Source organism: Primulina eburnea, chromosome 16, assembly GCF_022965805.1.
Source record: "Primulina eburnea isolate SZY01 chromosome 16, ASM2296580v1, whole genome shotgun sequence".
NCBI lineage: Eukaryota > Viridiplantae > Streptophyta > Magnoliopsida > Lamiales > Gesneriaceae > Primulina > Primulina eburnea.
In genome coordinates, this window is record NC_133116.1 from 4,427,733 (window position 1) to 4,446,044 (window position 18,312).

The following is an 18,312-nucleotide window of genomic DNA, read 5'->3' on the forward strand; positions in this document are numbered from 1 at the left end:
CACGAGGGATCAAATTTTGGTTCACCACAACTATCATTTTCACCGGAAGTAGCGTGACTCGACCGGTAGCTAGGAGGAAAAACAGGGAATAAATTAATGGAACATATCTTAAAAGAAGCCAAAATCACGGGTTCTGAGAATGTAGGAGGATTCTGCAATACGAAATCGAGAAGCTCGAGCAATGTGACTTGTTTGAGCTCCTTTTCTTGGATGTTTTTTGCAGGGTCAGTAAAATCAAACACTACACAGCACAAGCTCAACTTACTGATGAAATGATTCATCTTTACTGAGCTCGGGACATCTTTGAAAGGGAGCAGTGGCTCAATACCCACGATAAGACTTGCTGGAAAGACTGCAGCTGATGCCCGTTTGGCAGCATTGACCAGGGGAGAACCCGACCTGGTTAATGATATTTTAGGGCCCCCACACGGAGTTCTCGAACAATCCCGATCCTGTTTCTGTGATTTCCAATGTATTTTGCAAAGGATTTGCTTCCACGTAACGGTTTTTTTTTTCCTTACCTCAGATTTGATGATAATTGAAAAAACAATCAAGAAAACCGATAATTTAAAAAGGGTTTTCAGATAAAAAAAATTAAAGAGAACCAAGCAAGATACAAATTCATATGTAATAATGAAATCGGGGATCCATAAAAACCCAAAAATCCAGTTGTATACACCAAAAATTCAGAAGTTGAACAAAAAGAATGAGCAAAGACGAAGTGAAACCCTTATAATCAATCAGCAGTCGCAAAGCAAAAATCTAGCAAATTCCCAGCTGCAGAAACAAAAAACGGATTCTTGAAATCATGCATAAAGAAAGACATATTAATAAACAACAATTAATCAACTCTTTTAACAAACCTAGGATTCTCCAGAAAGAGGAAAAACAAAAAGGAGGGACAAATTCTGTAGATTACAGGGGAAATAGCTAGATATTAAATTATACAAATGTACATGTACTTGTTCAGAGTGTGATTGTGTCGGAGATCTACTTGGTCATTCTTGAGATGAACAAGGATCAATAATTTCACATGATTAGTCTGCGTGTTTCTGATGTTACTTCTACTCTCACTTAGGTTGGATGGAGTATATAAGGTTTATTCATTCCCTCGAACGATTTAAGTGAGCTGAATTGAAAGGTTGGCCTGTGGGTTGAAAATGAGGAAAAATTGTGATTGTTTGTTCCTTACAGTGAAGTCTGTATTCTTTTTTTAGTGAAAGTTGTGATTTTTTTTTTTTTATGTCGGTTGTTTTGGCTAACAATAATTAGGGGTGTGCAATCGGCCAGAACCGAACCGACCGAACCGAACTTTTCGAAAACCGAACCGACCGATTTTTTTTTTGGAAAACCGAACCGACCGAATTTTGAAAAGAAAACCGAGGAAACCGAACCGATAAAAATTCGGTTATTTCGGTTTTCGACCGAAATAACCGATTTTTTTATTAAATAAACTTTTTAAACATATTTACACAAAACTACAACTGAATTTAATACATGATTCAAATATACAGAGATAATCAATTCACCTAGCCTAAGTTTGATCAATTAAGAAAACGAAGCCAATAGTTGGGTTTATTTCAATAGAATTGGGTTTCCAACTTTCCATCATGTAAAAAGCCCGGTAGAAATAAAAATGCATCATATCCAAATTTGAGGCCCAACATATATTATATATTTATATATATATATATGTATATATATTCGGTTTTATCGGTCTAACCGATTTTTTTCCCAAGAAAACCGAACCGAATAAATCGATTAAACCGAATTTCTAAACCGAATAACCCGATTAAGCCGATTAAACCGAACCGAATTTCTAAATTTTTTCGGTTTTTTCGGTTTTCTCGGTTTGACAAATATTTTGCTCACCCCTAGCTAACATGTAAAGAGTGAAATCAGAATTAAGAATTTTATTGAGATTTTTTTTATAAATATTTATTTAAGAGGGATTTCTTGGAAAGACTTATTTAGTATATGTGATAACCAGTTCATAGCACAAGAGTGATACTTTCACACTATACTAAGGTTACGTTTGGTTGGAAGGATATAGTAAACTAATGATTAGTACGTAAATGATAAAGAAAATGATTGTGATAGGATTGTAATATATGGTGTAAAATAATATTATGTTTGGTAAGATTTTTAAGTGTAGGATAATTTTGAATTTTTTGATGAAAAGACGAATTTGCCCTTCCCATTCGCGACGGCAACAGTGGGAAATGGTCTGCCGGAAAAGGTCGACGGGTGAGAGGGCCTGAAACGATTGCCGGAAAATCGGCGACGGTTGATCAACAACCGTCGCTAATAGCGACGGTTTTTGAGAAACCGTCGTCGATCTTGTTAGATCGGCGACAGTTTCTGAAAAACTGTCGCTCTTAGCGACGGTTTTTGAGACAACCGTCGCTATTTGCGACGGATTTTTATAAACCGTCGGTAATGGTCGGCCGGCGGCAGTCGTGGCGGTAAGTGGTGGTGAGTTTGAATTTAGGAGAAGGGTAAAATTGGAAAAGTAGGAGGTATTAAGAGTGGGATAAGTTATCACACCTAAATTATCAGTATTATTTGTCCAACAAATTGTAGCTACAGTGCGGGCTTTTTCCTATTGTCACGGGCCCATATATTTGATAAAAAACCAACCAAACATTGGATTAGCCCAAGATTGTTAACTTATCATGGGCTAATCCATGATACCAAACGGGCCCTAAAAGTACAGATGTAAATGAGTTGAACAGAACATTATCATATTCGAACATTATCATATTTGAACTCGGTTTGTTTAGGATACATAGGCTCGAGCTCAGCTGGAGGTCGATTCGAGTTTTATCATTAGGCTGGAGCTTGACTCGTTTGAAAATTACCAAGATCGCGCTCGGTTTTAATGAGCATGAATCGAGTTCGCCTCGTTAAACGGAGACATTTTCGAGCTCGTCAATATTTTTTAGCCAAAAAACCAACTAAGATATAATAATTTAAGATAATTATCGTTTTATAACATTTCAGTATCTTGAATTTAACTAAAATAGCAACTTGAGACAAAAATTCATGGCCCAAAAAACGAGCGGAACTCGAGCTCGAGAACATGCTCATTAGCTTACGGGCAGAATATCTTTAAGTTCGAGATCGACTCGATAAAATTCTCGAGCTCCAGGGCTTACAAGCCAAATATCCTTAAATTTAACGAATGATTTCAAACATGTTTTACAAAATTGGTCTGCATTATCAACAATCAATTTAAGAAAGGAAAAATGGAATCTGTTTAAATACTTGGCAAAACCTAACTCACGCATGTATACTTCAATGCGCTTTTCTACCTTGAATTGCATTTTACTGTCTTAGATCTGAGATTCCCTAGTTCTTCCATTCAAAAGTAGCGGAGAGTTTAAAGTCCTGCAAATTTTCCTGAACTACATCCCCCGATCCCTGGTTTTCTTGAAATTCGAGGGCGATTCTTTGTTTATTAGACGTTTTATGCTATCACGGTATTGATTTTTTTATCCGTTTTAATTGTGGAAATGCCGTTGAAGAGTGGGAATGCGTCGATTAGGGATCGGACGCAGGAGTTTTTGGGGATAGCGGAGAGGGTAAAGAAGTCATTCGCGTCACCGAATGGGCCGAGCAGCAGTGGGTCGAAGACCGAGGAACAGCTGTCTGCTACGGCTACGCAATCGGAATTCAATCGCAGAGCATCGAAAATTGGGTTAGGAATCCATCAGACCTCACAGAAGCTATCGAAGCTGGCAAAATGTGAATGACTGAATAATTTTTCTGAAAAATGTTTTTTTTATGTTGATTGATATGCTTCTTTAAACATATGCGACATTGATTTTTCGATAGATTTATTATTGTTCAAACTCATACTTGTTTTTGTTACCCGTGTCTGCACTAAGCTCTTCAAGCTGCTTAGGATTGAATCACTTCAAGGGAAGATAAGCGAATTAGTATGGGCAGCTTTTCTGTAATCAGGGAGTCAAAACATACATTTTTTCATAATTATGTCAGGCAGCGAGGAATTTGAAATTTTTTCCCATTTCAGGCCAGCCATGCTGCTGTGCTCTGTACATATTTAACTATATTCGACAGTTGCATTGATTGTCGATGTTTTAATGATAAAGTGACAGTTTATCCCCGGTTAAACTTTAAGGTAGTAGAAATGCGTTGACATACATCATCTGTAGGTGGCCGTGTGTCGTGCTTTGGCTGTGGTCGTCCATATCTTAAATCAGTGAATGGGGACTGAATTTTTGTGTTTCTTTATCTATGCATTATTTCCAAGTGACGCATCTTATAAATAATGCAAAGTTGTACATTTTGTTTCGATGATCCTGGTTTAACAAATAATTTAACTTATGAATAATCCGGTTCCATGCAATCGGATAATAGTATCTTCTGCTTTGATTCGATTCAAATGCCCAAATGATCTGGTCCTTGAGTTTTCAAAACTTAACCGAGCTGAAAAAATGATACAGAACACCTTTGAATATTTTTTGTTTTTGATTTTCCTGAAGAGTAACCTTTATTTGTCCTTACGCTTGAATCTCGATATTTTCTGATTGTGATTATAATTTACATTGCGTGTATAAACCTGCTTGAGTAAATTGGCAATCTTATACTTTCTCACTGTAGTGGCAAAGAGAACCTCAGTTTTTGACGATCCCTCAATGGAGATCCAGGAGATAACTGCTGTTATTAAGCAAGACATAACATCACTTAATTCTGCTGTAGTGGACCTCCAGCTTCTTAGTAATTCACGCAATGCAAGTGGGAATATATCCAGTGACACCACAACCCATTCTACCACAGTTGTTGATGATTTGAAAAATCGTTTAATGAGCACCACAAAGGAGTTCAAGGATGTTTTGACCATGCGTACAGAGGTGATCTGAGAATTGCTTCTTATTTGTTTTGTTAATCAATATACTAGTCTGTTTTCTTTCTTGGTGAATATCGACTGTATTTCCTCTTCTGGTGTATTTACAGAACTTGAAGGTTCATGAAAACAGAAGACAGTTGTTTTCTTCTTCTGCTTCCAAGAACCCCACAAACCCTTTTGCTCGCCAACGTCCTTTGGTCACGAACCCTGCTGCCAATACCTCAGCTAACCCTCCTCTTCCATGGGCTAATGGGTCACAATCTTCATCTCAATTGTTCCCCAAGTATGATTCCCAATTTATTCCCCTTGAATGTCTTTTTGTCCTTTTACTTCTAAAACTAGGTCATGTTTACTTGACAATCATGTGACTTGCATTTGATAAAGGACTTAAACGTGGATTGTGGTTAAATATGTTTGTCATATACTTATTAAATGAAGAAGAATTATCTGAATTTCCAGATGTAAACAGAAACCATTGAGAGTCTGGGCTTGTTTATGTAGTTTTTGTTTGTAACAGAAATCAAGTGGATGGGGACACTCGGCCACTACTGCAGCAGCAACAAAATCAGCAGCAACAGCAGATGGTTCCATTACAAGACAGCTACATGCAGAGTAGAGCTGAGGCTCTTCAAAATGTGGAATCTACCATCCACGAGCTTGGCAATATCTTCAATCAGTTGGCTACTTTGGTTTCTCAGCAAGGAGAGATTGCTATCAGGTATATATATGCCCTTTTGATTGTCACATACTCGCAACTTCCTACTTACACACCGTCAGGACTTTGTTGGTCTTCTATGTCTGTTCATATCAATCATCTTAGACGGTATCATTGTTCGATGCTAAATTGACTTCATTATATAAGCGAAAACATACCAAGTATGATATGAAATGCGAGGCCCAAGAAAGTACCTTTTTTGAACATGCGATCATTGTAGTTCAAGGCGCTCTTACTCACAAAACTCTCTAATCCTGACAGTGGAGTTCGTTCCTAGTCTCGAACAAGAGCTCCAGGCTAAGTATTTGGATACCATATCCAAGTACTAGCCTGGAGGTCTTGGGTTCGAGATTTGGAGAGACACAAACTATATTGCCAAGAGAGGAGAGTTCTCTGAGTAAGAGCCCATGAGCTACGATGATGGATGTGATTGCAGGTCCAAAAGAGGTAGTGACATGGGTCTTATAATAAAATGCGCATTTTATTGTAAGGTCCACGATCATTACTTCTTTTGCGCCTACAATCACATCCCTCATGGTAGCTCATGAACTCTTTCTCATAGATCTCTCCTTCCTTGGCAGTGGAGTTTGTGTCTCCATCCCAAGACCTCTAGGCTAAGTACTTGGATTATATAGGCTTGATACCAATTGAGCTAGTAAGTGTCCATGAGCTACCATGAAGTGTGCGATTGCCGGCCCAAAAAGGGTGTAAGGCCTATGACACTACCTCTTTTGGGCTGTAATCACATCCTTCATGGTAGCCCATGATGGTAGTCCTGGCAACATGGGTTACCACGAGCGATGCGATGGCAGGCCCAAAAGAGGCAGTGCCACGAACCTTACGAAATGTTCATATGACCAAATCACAACAAAATTATAAATGTATCTTAAGATTTTAATACCTTGAAATTTAATTCCTAATTATATTCTTCGATCTTTCTTCTAACCATATCTTTGAATTCTGAAAAAAAATGTTGTTTTTTGTAGGATTGACGAAAACATGGATGATACTGTGGCCAACGTGGAGGGAGCTCAAGGAGCTCTGCTGAAGTATCTCAATAGCATCTCATCAAATAGGTGGCTGATGATCAAGATATTCTTTGTATTGATTTTCTTTCTCATGATATTCCTATTTTTTGTCGCGTGATACTCACTGTCAGGACGTGAGACGACATTACATCGATAGATCTATTTCTGTATCAAGGCATGTTTTGTAGGAAGATAATACATGTATTCTAGACTTGATAAATCTGTTTTAAAATTTTCATATTTTGTATATGTTGATTGTAATTATTCTTGAGATTCAAGTGTACTTTCATGTGATATGTTGATTTGTAGAGAAATTTCATAACGGTGATGTGTTCCAGTTCTGTCTTCTAGTATGCATAGCCAATGTGGTGATATAAATCATTTGCCCGAACATGATTACTCTAGTTGATGTGTCTCAAATATTAATTTATTTTATCCCACGTCCGGCGAATTGAAGTAGAAAATGTTAAAGATTTCCTTAGGGAATGAAATCTCAAGGAATCTAAAGTTCAAGAATCAAGAATAATTTTAAAAATCCTTATTATGGATATTTTTTGGTTTTGACATGAGATGGTGCATGGGATGTAAATGTTTTCGGATCAATTTTTTCTTTTTTAAGATTTCATCGAAACTTACAGAAAGTCCTTTAGTACAACAGTGAAGAAAAAAAAGGGAGGGAGTGCATGTACAAAAGTGCAATCCGTACAGACCAAAAGATGTGCCCTTGGTTGGCTGTTCTAAACCAATGTTGAACAGAAACTCCGTGGTGATTATAACAAGCTGCTCGAATATCTGGAACAAGTGATGCTTCCAAAGCCGAAGGAGAAGACTGCTGACTGGCATCGACCACCGATAACGCATCTGTTTCGATACCTATGGAATTCTCTTGCTGCCAAGCAAGATACCTTCGTGAACCGAAATGCGTGCAGGAATGCAACGAAATCTGAAGAAGTCCATAGAGTCAACCACCACTGTCGCATTTACATTGATTTTAACATAACTCGAGGATGGTAGGTGCCAAGTAGCCCGTCGTTTTCGTCCACTCTGCTGTTGCGAATGAAATCAAGGCAACACACAAATAAAAGCTCCCCAAGTTAGAAGGAATATACATGAAGATTTGAAATAACTATACGTCCGAATTTTTCTCAAAAATCATGTTTTTACATATATATATATAGACATGATAAATAATATGCGGAAGCGAATCAAGTGTTACCTCCGGCCATTGAATCATCTTTAAATATTCTGATTTTCCTCCGATTGAAGTCTTCTAAACACTACAATCTCTCTATAGATGATGTATTATTCTGTATGAGATTGTATGTTTAGGGACCTCAAACGCTTGTATATATAGGCGTCTCATACCATCAATGAGTTAATGCGAGGTCACGAGATTCAAAAGAAAAATTGTTTACGCATCTCAATTTTCTAAAGTTGAGAGTGCGTACGCAAAATTTGTCAAAAAATGTGTGCGATAACCGTCGCCATTATTGACACGCCTTTTTTTATTTTCTTTTTGAATTTTCATTCTATATGTGCCATAATTTCTTACACTATATATACTAAAAAACTAATGTAACCAACAGTATATTAATATTATCAGCATTTTGTTTTATCCCTAGTATTTAATAAATTGCAGCATTCTGGGGCCAAAATGCAAATAAACCATTATACAGTGGGCAAATTGCAAACGAACGACAGGTATAAAATCCCCAGCTTCCCTTATCTCCACCACAGCCAATTTCATCCGAATCTCCACACTCTCCCAAGTCCTCGCTACTAAAATCTTTGTTCTATCTTATACAATAGATACATATATCTCATCTAAAATCAGACATCAACTTTTTGTCCAAAATTCTGATTTTTGTACTATTGTGATTCGCATAATCCGGCGACATGTCGGAAATATGGGGTTATGGTATTTAAATTTCTTCTGAATTTCGATATTGGTCATTTGAGTGGTTTGATTTAAGGTTTGGATTGAGTTTCTGATTTGTTTACTGTTTTGTGCGAGAAGCGTTTGGTAACTGATTGCATATTGATGAGCAAGAATACAGTGAATTCATTGGTTACTTCTCTGAACTTGAGATTTGTGTGTTTCATTGCATTTTTGCGTGCTTGAGAAAATGGTTGGAGGTGGGAACAGGAGGGATGACGGATCATTAATCGGAAACAACACCAATGGGTTTGCGGCGCTGGAGAACCTTAGGAGGAATAAGAAGTCTGACAAAGAGAAGGTATCATCTAATGGCGCTAACAAATCAAAATTTAAAGAAGTTGCTGACGAGAAGCCGCAGGTATTTTGGGCTCCCGCACCTTTGACTGTGAAATCATGGGCTGACGTGGAAGATGAAGATGATGATGATTACTATGCCACCACTGCTCCGCCCCAGGCAATCTGGGGCGGTTCTGGTTTCAATAAAGCTAAAGAGTCCGAAACACTTGATCCTCTGCAGGTATAATGAACGGAAATAATTGATTTTATTATTGGGTACTTGTTTTGTGTGTGATCATTATGCATCTAAGATTATCTAGTTATCTATTGGAAGATTGAATTAAGACTGTTGCAGCAATTTGACTTTTTATTTCTGGCGATACCCCGTAAGAGCTCGGGTCATGGATGACCCGGAATATCAAATGGATTCCCAAATCTGAGTGAGTCTGCAGATGGATTCTTCTGGAGCCGGACATGTGCAAGCTGATGCTCTACTCTCCGGACAGTTATAGGCCCGGGCTCTTGTATAAATCTCCCGAGAGGCATTCTACCCGGGCACCTCGGTAACAGTGATGCACTCGAGTGGTTCAGAAGATAAAATATTGTCTCGATAAGCGCACCTGACAAAATCCTATTGATATGACATGATGGAAGAGTAGGGTCGCGTGACAGGAAGTCAACATCAAAGCTATAAGCATGGATAGCCGACCGAACATATTTAGTAGGTGGCGCTTGAAACAAGGTACCTACTACCTTTTCTCATATAAATAGCAGGTATGTAATTCATTTGAGGGACTTTTGCTTCCTCTTCTTCTTTAGTTCTGGAGTGATTCATTCACCAACATATATGTTAAACACATATTTACACCAGTAGCCTTTACTTTTATCTAAGCTACAATGGTTATCATCTTCACCTGCTGACTTAAGCATTGGAGTGGCCACGCCGGACACCCCTCCGGCGCCCATTCATGAGTTCCTTTCCTTGTTTACAGGTTACAGCTGAAGCCATATTGCAGAGATATATCTTCATCATATGTGGGTTATATCTGAATTCATGTGAACTTGTGCGTGCACATGATTCAGCAGCATTAGTGCACGACGTGTATCTTTCATGGTATAGGCATGGGGTTGTTATTTGATGAGACAGTGATGACTGATGAACTGATGATAGCAGAGAAGATCGTAATTGATGCAGTTTAATATCCCAAGTAAAAATACTGAGACACAAGGCAATTCCTGAAAAATCGTTTCATTCATTATAATTTTCTCTTCTGAATAACTTTGTTCTTATTCCATGGTATTGAAGTTTAAGCCATCTGGACTCTCTGCCTGGATAAGAATGATAATATATTTGTATGAAAACTGTTTTTCCTTTGTCCATCGGTTACATGAATACCCTCTGGTGCGGTTTTGATCTCTGGATTGACTTCCAGTGCTTAAGTCTATCTATGTTAATCACTTTATGTCCCTAATGGAGGACTTATTTGTCTTGATATTTCAGTGGCATGTTGCCAACGCGAGCTAGTTTTTATAATTGGATCTGTGTATGGAGAATATCAGCCATGTCTTGAATTTAGTACTCTTTTTGGTTCAGACAGAGGGCTTTTTTAAAAATAATTTAATTTTTTAAAAAAATTCAAAAATAATTTTATTTTTCAAAACTAATGTAATCCGCATTTGGTAAACGCGGACGGTGCTCACGTGGAGCAGTGTCCGCGCTTACCAAGCGCGGACTTTGCTCCACGTAGGAGCGTTCCTGCTCCGACGGAATATATATCAAAACCGTCGCTAAAATTGAATCAACGATGGTTCAAAGAACCGTCGCTATAATTGAATCAGCGAAGATTAAAAATCCGTCGCTAATTTTAGCAAATGGAATTAGCGACGGTTTAAATACCGTCGCGAATGTTAGCGGAAAAGCCATTTTTGTTGTAGTGAAGACAGAGAAAAAAAACAGCAAAAAATTCATCAAGAAAATATTATACATTTTACTAGAATATTTTTACACCGTTTTGGCATTTTATATTTCACCAAAAAAACTGTGAATTTTTACACCGTTTTGGCAAAGAAAATACAAAAAATTCATCAAGAAAATACTATACATTTTACCAGAAAAAATTCATCAAAAAACCATGGATTTCTGCACCGTTTTGGCATTTTATATTTCACCAAAATACTATTTACTAGAATATTTTTAGTTTACGTTTTTCAAATAATATCACTTATATTGCATTTAAAAAATAAAGTAGAAAGAAACGATATTGTGAAATTAAATGACCTCTAGACTCATTCAATCTCAAAGCCCAATGCAATTCCTTAAAAAATAAGAATAAGTCTCTTATGATACGGTCTCACGAATCTTTATCTGTGAGACGGTCAACCATACATATATTCACAATAAAAAGTAATACTCTTAACATAAAAAATAATATTTTTTCATTGATGACCTAAATAAGATATCCGTCTCACAAAATAAAACCCGTGAGACCGTCTCACAAATTTTTGTCCAAAAATAATGCAGGCAATTGGTTGACAAACTATTAATCATATTTATATTTCGTATATATAAAAATAGAACTAACAATTAAAATTTACAATAAAAGAGGCCCTTTGAAACTCGAGAAGTCCTCTATCCGGTTCACAAACCATCGCTCATATTAAATCAGCGACAGTTCGCAAACCGTCGCTAAAATATTCCGTCGCGCGGACGCTCCGACGTGGAGCAAAGTCCGCGCTTGGTAAGCGCGGACGCTGCTCTACGTGAGCACCGTCCGCGCTTACCAAACGCGGATTGCAGTAGTTTTGCAAATTTTTTTTTTAAAATTTTTTATTGAAATTTTTTTTAAAATTAAATTATTTTTTAAAAAAACCCTCAGAAAAAAGTAACACTTCTGTGCAGGAGATGCATTCTCTACGGCTTCATCATAGTTATAAGATAATTCAATCCTGAATTCCATTTTAGCCTATTGATTGTACTTATAACTTGCCGTGGTTCTCCATCCAAATCGAAGGAAAGCGAAAGTGAAGATGAACTTCTTGATGAGGGCGATGATGACATAGAAGATGATCATGATCATCAAGAAGAGGTGCAAGACCAACCAGAGCCACTAATGCAAAAGCCCGTTGAAGTTCCTTCAGTGCCTAAAGAGACAGAAAGACAGCTCTCCAAGAAGGAGAGAAGAAAAAAGGAACCAGCTGAACTTGACGCAATTTTGGCCGATTTTGGAGTTTAACACAAAAGAGAAAGCTGAAGAGGAATCATCTGGTATTTAATTTTTTGTCAGGAAGCTGTTCATTATGGAGATACAATCATTTTCACCTGTTGTTTCATGCGACATAATGGTGATTGCTTTTTGGTGGTGTTATTCTTTTTCATAATTTATTATCTGAGTTGATCTTCTTCTGTGTACCAGTGATACCTATCTAGAGATGTTTTATCAACAGTGCATGCTTTTGTTCTGCTCATTGGTTCATGCCCATAGAACCTTGACATGGTTATTCATGGAACAGTGAATCAGTAAATAATTTTAAAAGATGACAATCATGCGCAAACTGAAAGCCTGTTTTCTTGAATCTTTCCTTTAGATATTAACAAACAGATGAAAGGGGAAGAGCTGAGCCTGAGTGGAGATGCAGAGGCAAAGGGTCCTGCCCTTTCAGAGTCCAAAACTTCAAAGAAAAAGAAAAAGAAGGATAAGGTTCCAAAAGACGAGAAACTCCAAGATCTGCCTAAATGCTCAGAAGTTCCTGATAGGCCACAACAAGAGGAAACTGCCGGAGCTGTACCACTGGTGGAAGAGGCATCTGCTGTTGATGTGCAAGAGCGTTTAAAGAAGGTGTTGTCTAAGAAAAAGAAGGGTTTTTTTAAGATTAATTTAATTTTTAAAATTAATTTCAAAATTAATTTTTTTAAAAAAAAGGTTTTCAAAAGTAATGTAATCCGCTATTTGTAAGCGCGGACGCTGCTCACGTGGAGCAGCGTCCGCGCTTACGAAGCACGGACGATGGTGTGACGGAACTTTTAGCGACGGAATGTATATAAACACCGTCGCTACATTGGCATCAGCGACGGTTCTAATACCGTCGCGAAACCGTCGCTACTTTTGTCCGTGATTGGACTCAAACCGTCGCTAAATGTCAAAAATTTCATAAAATCAAAAAAATGAAATTATTTTTTTTTTAAAAAAACCCTCCGTTATATTTCTCATATTTACAGACAAATGACAATGTCAATTAATCGTGAAGATACCTTGATTCCAAAATTTTCAATTAATCGAACGGCTTGCATCTTTGCAGCGTACAATGTGAGCTGCAGAAAGAGAATTTTCGCGTAGCGAAAAACCACATAAAGTCGAAAAAATGGAATTTTAATTTAAAAATTAAATTATTAATTTTTTTAAAAAACCCCTCCAATATATTTCTTATATTTATAAACAAATGACAATGTCAATTAATTGTGAACAAACCTTGATTCCAAAATTTTCAATTAATCGAACATAACTTGATTCCAAATTTTCAATTAATTAAAAAAATGACATTGTCATTTGTTATCTGAGGGATTTTTTTTAAAAAAATAATTTAATTTTTAAATTAAAATTTGATTTTTTTTTAATTTTTGGCAGCGCGCATATTTCCTTCCGCAGCACACATTGCACGCTGCAAAGATGTAAGTCGTTGAATTAATTGAAAATTTTGGAATCAAGTTATGTTCACGATTAATTGACATTGTAATTTGTCTGTAAATATGATAAATATATCGGAGGAGTTTTTTTAAAAAATAATTTAATTTTTAAATTAAAATTTCAATTTTTCGACTTTTTGTGGTTTTGCGCAGCGCGGAAACTTTCTTTCCGCAACGCATATTGCACGCTGCAAAGATGCAAGCCGTTGAATTAATTAAAAATTTTGGAATCAAGATATGATCACGATTAATTGACATTGTCATTTGTCTGTAAATATGAGAAATATATTGGATGGTTTTTTAAAAAAACTAATTTAATTTTTAAGAAAAATTTTGGCATTTAGCGATGGGTGAACCGTCGCTAAAATATAGCGACGGTTTAAAACGGTCGCTCAGTTCATATGAGAAACCAAAATTTTAAAACTATTTTTATACATATTACTATATATATGCAATAGTTTTTAATGTGTTTGGAGGTTAGGAAATAAATTATTAGTATTATAATGTGTTAAATTAAATTAATAGTGAAAATTAATATATATTTTTTTAAATAGTAAAAAATAGAACTGTATCAAATAATAACATTAACTAGTAATCGGAACACATTCGTTGTGTGTGCGTAATAAGTATTATTCTAAATAAATCCCATTAAATTTTTTCATTATAAATATTTTAATGATTTAAATTATATTTGGTTTTTAAATATCAGAATAAAATCATGTTTTCTAAAGTTTGGTAGTTTTTAATTATAATTTTTAAGTTAATCTTCTTTATTTTCAATTTTTCAAAAAAAAAATGTAATGGGTAATGCTTCACGATAAAATTATATATATATATATATATATATATATATATATATATATATATATATATATATATTTTATGTATTTTCATAATCTCGTTGCTTTACAGAAATACTCTTTGATATAAGACTTTTTATATTGTTTTTTGAGCTGAAATCCGAAAACGAAGAGTTTATGTTAATATATATTTCCCTCTTACGATTCGAGAATTTTCAATCGTTTGCATTGACATCTGATTCCCTTTGCATTAAGTACACATAATGTAATTTTTTCTTTATGTGGGTTTGTTTTATTTCTCCAGATTATAAAGAAAAAGCTCATCTTCACTGAAGTTTTGTGCTTTATCGTTCAAGAAAAATTCTTGAATTTTATTGGAGATACAGTATAGAGGTTTGATCTTTTCAAGATTCGAGGGGATTAATGAAGGGTCATGAAGCAAAGGTACTACTTTTCTATAAAATGTAGTTGACTCGGTTCTTTTTGTCGGCTAACGTTGTTTTTGTTTTAATATTACAAGCTCTCTACTTAGCTCGTTACAGGGAAGTTTTTCAGAAAGCCGATGCTTAACCAGTAAGTTAGTTCAATTTGGGATGAAATTAAAGTTTTAGAAAATCATTGTAATTATAATTTGATTCTTTTTGTTTTTTCATTCTTTAGAGATGGACCATGACAACCCAGAGTTAGATTGGAGCTGATGAACTGAAATATAATGATTTTTATGTTACTGGTGTAATGTTTCTAGAATAGGCATTCAATCCATTAAAAGCCAGGAACACGAACAATGTTATGGAGCTTCATATTTGGTTGTAGAGCTGATGTGAGTATAACACACTTTGAGAAGCCGACACCTATTATACCCTCAGTCACCAAGCAATATTCTACAAGCCAACACCAACTATGGCCTTCACCCACCTGGTAATATTCCATATATATACCTTAATCCGTTGATTCAGTGGTTACCCCTATCATCACTGATCACACCTACCATCAACGAGAGCATCAATATTAGATCATAAGTCTAAGAAGAGCTCAGACTCAAACAGCTTGTCTTTTACGTGGAGTGCCAGATGAGATTCTAATCACTCTATAATTTTTTTACTCACAAACATTTGCAGAGCACGTGTGCAAATGGAGAAATTTATTGGATAATATATTTTCTATCATGGTTTATCTTTTGGTTTCTCTCTTGTCATTTAATTTTTTTAAGAAGAAATTTTCTGTTGCGTATAGAATGTAATAGTTTTTAATAGTTATTTTAAAATTGAGAATATAATTGTGATTGGCGGAGGTTGTAAAAAAATATTTGCATAGAAAATAAGAAATGGAATGAAATTTTGTCTTGGGAACATAGTGATAGAATTTTGTTAGAGTTGGTGGGTCTGGATTTTTGAGCCACTGAACTTTTGGATTATTAAATGCTACTGTGTGTGCATGAGGAACTGCAGAGTATTTGAAAGAAGGTATTAATCTGAATATGATCCTTTTTTTCACTGTAAGCAATAAAATCATTGTCAGTGCAGGGCATTCTCGTACACAAATCGGTATACTTTCATCACAAACCAGAGTACTTGTTTCTTTTACCTGCTTTGGCTCATCCTTTTAGCTTTGATTTGATATTCCTTGTTGGCAGCATCCTGAGATCAAGCAATTCAATCTTCTAAAAACTAACCTTACATGATTGGCTTGATTTGCAGTTGAGAGTGAAAGAAGTGAGTATTTCATGGTCGATCGGACGACAATTACTGACTTGGTGGTGGAGCAATCTCTTCAACATGTGGAATTTGTGGTGAGGTTGAGAATGGAGGTGAATTAAAGAATGATTTTGCAAGAAAGGACTGAGGAGGAGGTGTTAAACATGGACACATCAGTGGAGGCTGGCTAGGTGAAACCTTAATCGTGGTCGGTGGTGGCGGAGATGGTGTTACACAACCTGGTGGCGGTGGCAGATGGTTAGGGGGTGATGGAGGTGGAGGTGGAGGAAATAAGAGAGGAGGTGGAGAAAATAAGGGCTGTGGTGGTGGGCAAGGTAACCGTGGAGGAGAAACGGGCGGTGGTGGAGAATAAATTGGTTGTGGAGATGATGGAGCTGGTGGTGGAGAGGTAGCACAGTTGAAACTGCTACAGTTGAGCCTCTGAGACAAGAACTTCTTACACTCGACCTCTGATCTTTGCATTGGCCTTCCACTTAAACAATTCTTTCTGTCATCAAATTTAGTTGATTTCAAGCAAGCTGGTGCCTCAGCCGAGAAAAAGTTGTGATTGAATGAAAAAGTTTCTAAATTTGGGAGTGAACATATCCTGGTAGAAATTGTCCCCGACATCATGTTATGCGCCACATTCAGTTGCTCCAGGCTCGTCATATCTCCTATCCTTTCAGGCAACGGCCCCATTATTCGGTTTCTGCTCAAATCTAGCACAGTCAAGTTCTTCAGCTTTCCAATCTCGCATGGAAAACATGAGGAAAGGCCGGTGTTCCTAAGAATAAGTTCTTGCAGAGTTCTTGCCATCCGGCCTAAACTCACTGGTACACATCCCTCAAGCTTATTGTTGGCCATTACGAGGACAGAGACGGGGGAGTTACCAATATTATTAGGTAGTGATGAAAAAAATTTATTGTTATTTACAAGAATGGCATCAAATTCTTTCTCGAATAGTTTACCTGGGAGCTCGCCTTCAAATTCATTGTACCGAATGTCAAGATATTTCAGGGTCGGCAACTGGAGAATAAGGTCGGGAAACTTACCCGAGAAGCGGTTGTTACTGAGATCTATCTCAAAAAGTAGCTTCAAATTCAAGAAACTCTGTGGAATGGTACCACAAAAACGGTTTGAATTGACATGAAACAAGGCAATATCATAAAGCAGTCCGAGTTCATGGGAGAGGTGCCCTGCAATGTCACCGTTGGTAATATCGATACCAGAAACTGTTTGTTGAAAAGGGTCATCAGGTGCTGGCCAACAGAACACACCGGTGTAGTTACACACATCAGATCCAACCCAATTAGCAGTTACGTTCTTTGGATCAGATATCATGGATTCTTTCCAAGATTGCAGTGCTATATAAGCATTCTTCATTCTTGAGTTCTCAAACTGTAGCCATGGCTGGATAGCTAGAGGGTCCCCGTTGTAGGACAAGAGCCGTCTATGGTTGTGAAAATGATCGTGGTCATCAAAACTCGCACGACGATCAGGTGAGACATTTAGGTGATGTGTTGTGGAGACATTTAGCTGAAGGCAAAATACGACATACAAGGAAGCATGGACATGGAGAATCTTGTTCTTCATGACCAGTTTTCGATCTTTTTTCATTCAATTTGTCATGACTGGAACTTTTTTTCCTTTTTTGTGTTTAGGCTTATGGGATTTTGAGCTTAGAATTTCGAGGTGGAGTAGCCGAGTGTTTGATACAAGATTTTCAGTGAAGAAGTGACACGGTTTTGCAGTTAGTAGACAGCACAAATGTAGCATGAAATTTACCTCTGGATAGTTATGTTTTGCAGTAGGCAGTTTGTTTAGATTAGCTATTTTCGCGTTTTCATAGTGAAATATGGCTATATTAGGGGGTAAAGGCGTAGAATTGAACTTTTCTAAAGATAGTGTGTATTATATCTATTTGATTTTTATTCTCCTGTAAATTACCCAAAAATCTTCAGAAAACTTATATAGCAAATTTTGTGTACAATTATTAGTTTATTTCTCAAGTGAAAAATATTTTTTTTTGTGTGGACAGAAATGCCTTTATTTTGTCAAAAAAATATTAATTTCGACATAGTATGCATTTCTGTCAACAAATAAATCTCAGGTAAAAAAATGTCCAAATGGAGAATCACTCGAGCCTGAAACGAGTACTTATCTACAATCATATTATTTATTACTCCCATAATAAAAATTGAATCTGTGTCATCCTTAAATAATTTTGATGGGTATAGTTATCTTAACGCTGAATCGTTTAGCTTTACAAATTGAACATGTAAAAAAACTTTTAACATTATTTCTCC

General features: G+C 36.5%; 2 protein-coding genes and 1 pseudogene across 2 annotated transcripts; 2 read left to right on the plus strand and 1 right to left on the minus strand.

Annotated features, from left to right (window-relative positions):
* Positions 1–3,243: 3,243 nt before the first annotated feature.
* Positions 3,244–6,938, plus strand: LOC140816820 (syntaxin-32-like). The gene is made up of 5 exons (XM_073176291.1): positions 3,244–3,747; positions 4,627–4,877; positions 4,981–5,156; positions 5,391–5,591; positions 6,575–6,938. Exons 1-5 carry the CDS (start codon positions 3,516–3,518, stop codon positions 6,732–6,734), a joined length of 1,020 nt encoding a protein of 339 aa, XP_073032392.1. The 5' UTR covers positions 3,244–3,515; the 3' UTR covers positions 6,735–6,938.
* A 1,380-nt stretch (positions 6,939–8,318) lies between these two features.
* On the plus strand, positions 8,319–14,882 carry LOC140817320 (uncharacterized; annotated as a pseudogene).
* On the minus strand, positions 14,809–17,983 carry LOC140816369 (leucine-rich repeat extensin-like protein 7). Its single transcript, XM_073175590.1, has one exon. The coding sequence runs from the start codon at positions 17,621–17,623 to the stop codon at positions 16,055–16,057; it is 1,569 nt and encodes a 522-aa protein (XP_073031691.1). The 5' UTR covers positions 17,624–17,983; the 3' UTR covers positions 14,809–16,054.
* Positions 17,984–18,312: the final 329 nt, after the last annotated feature.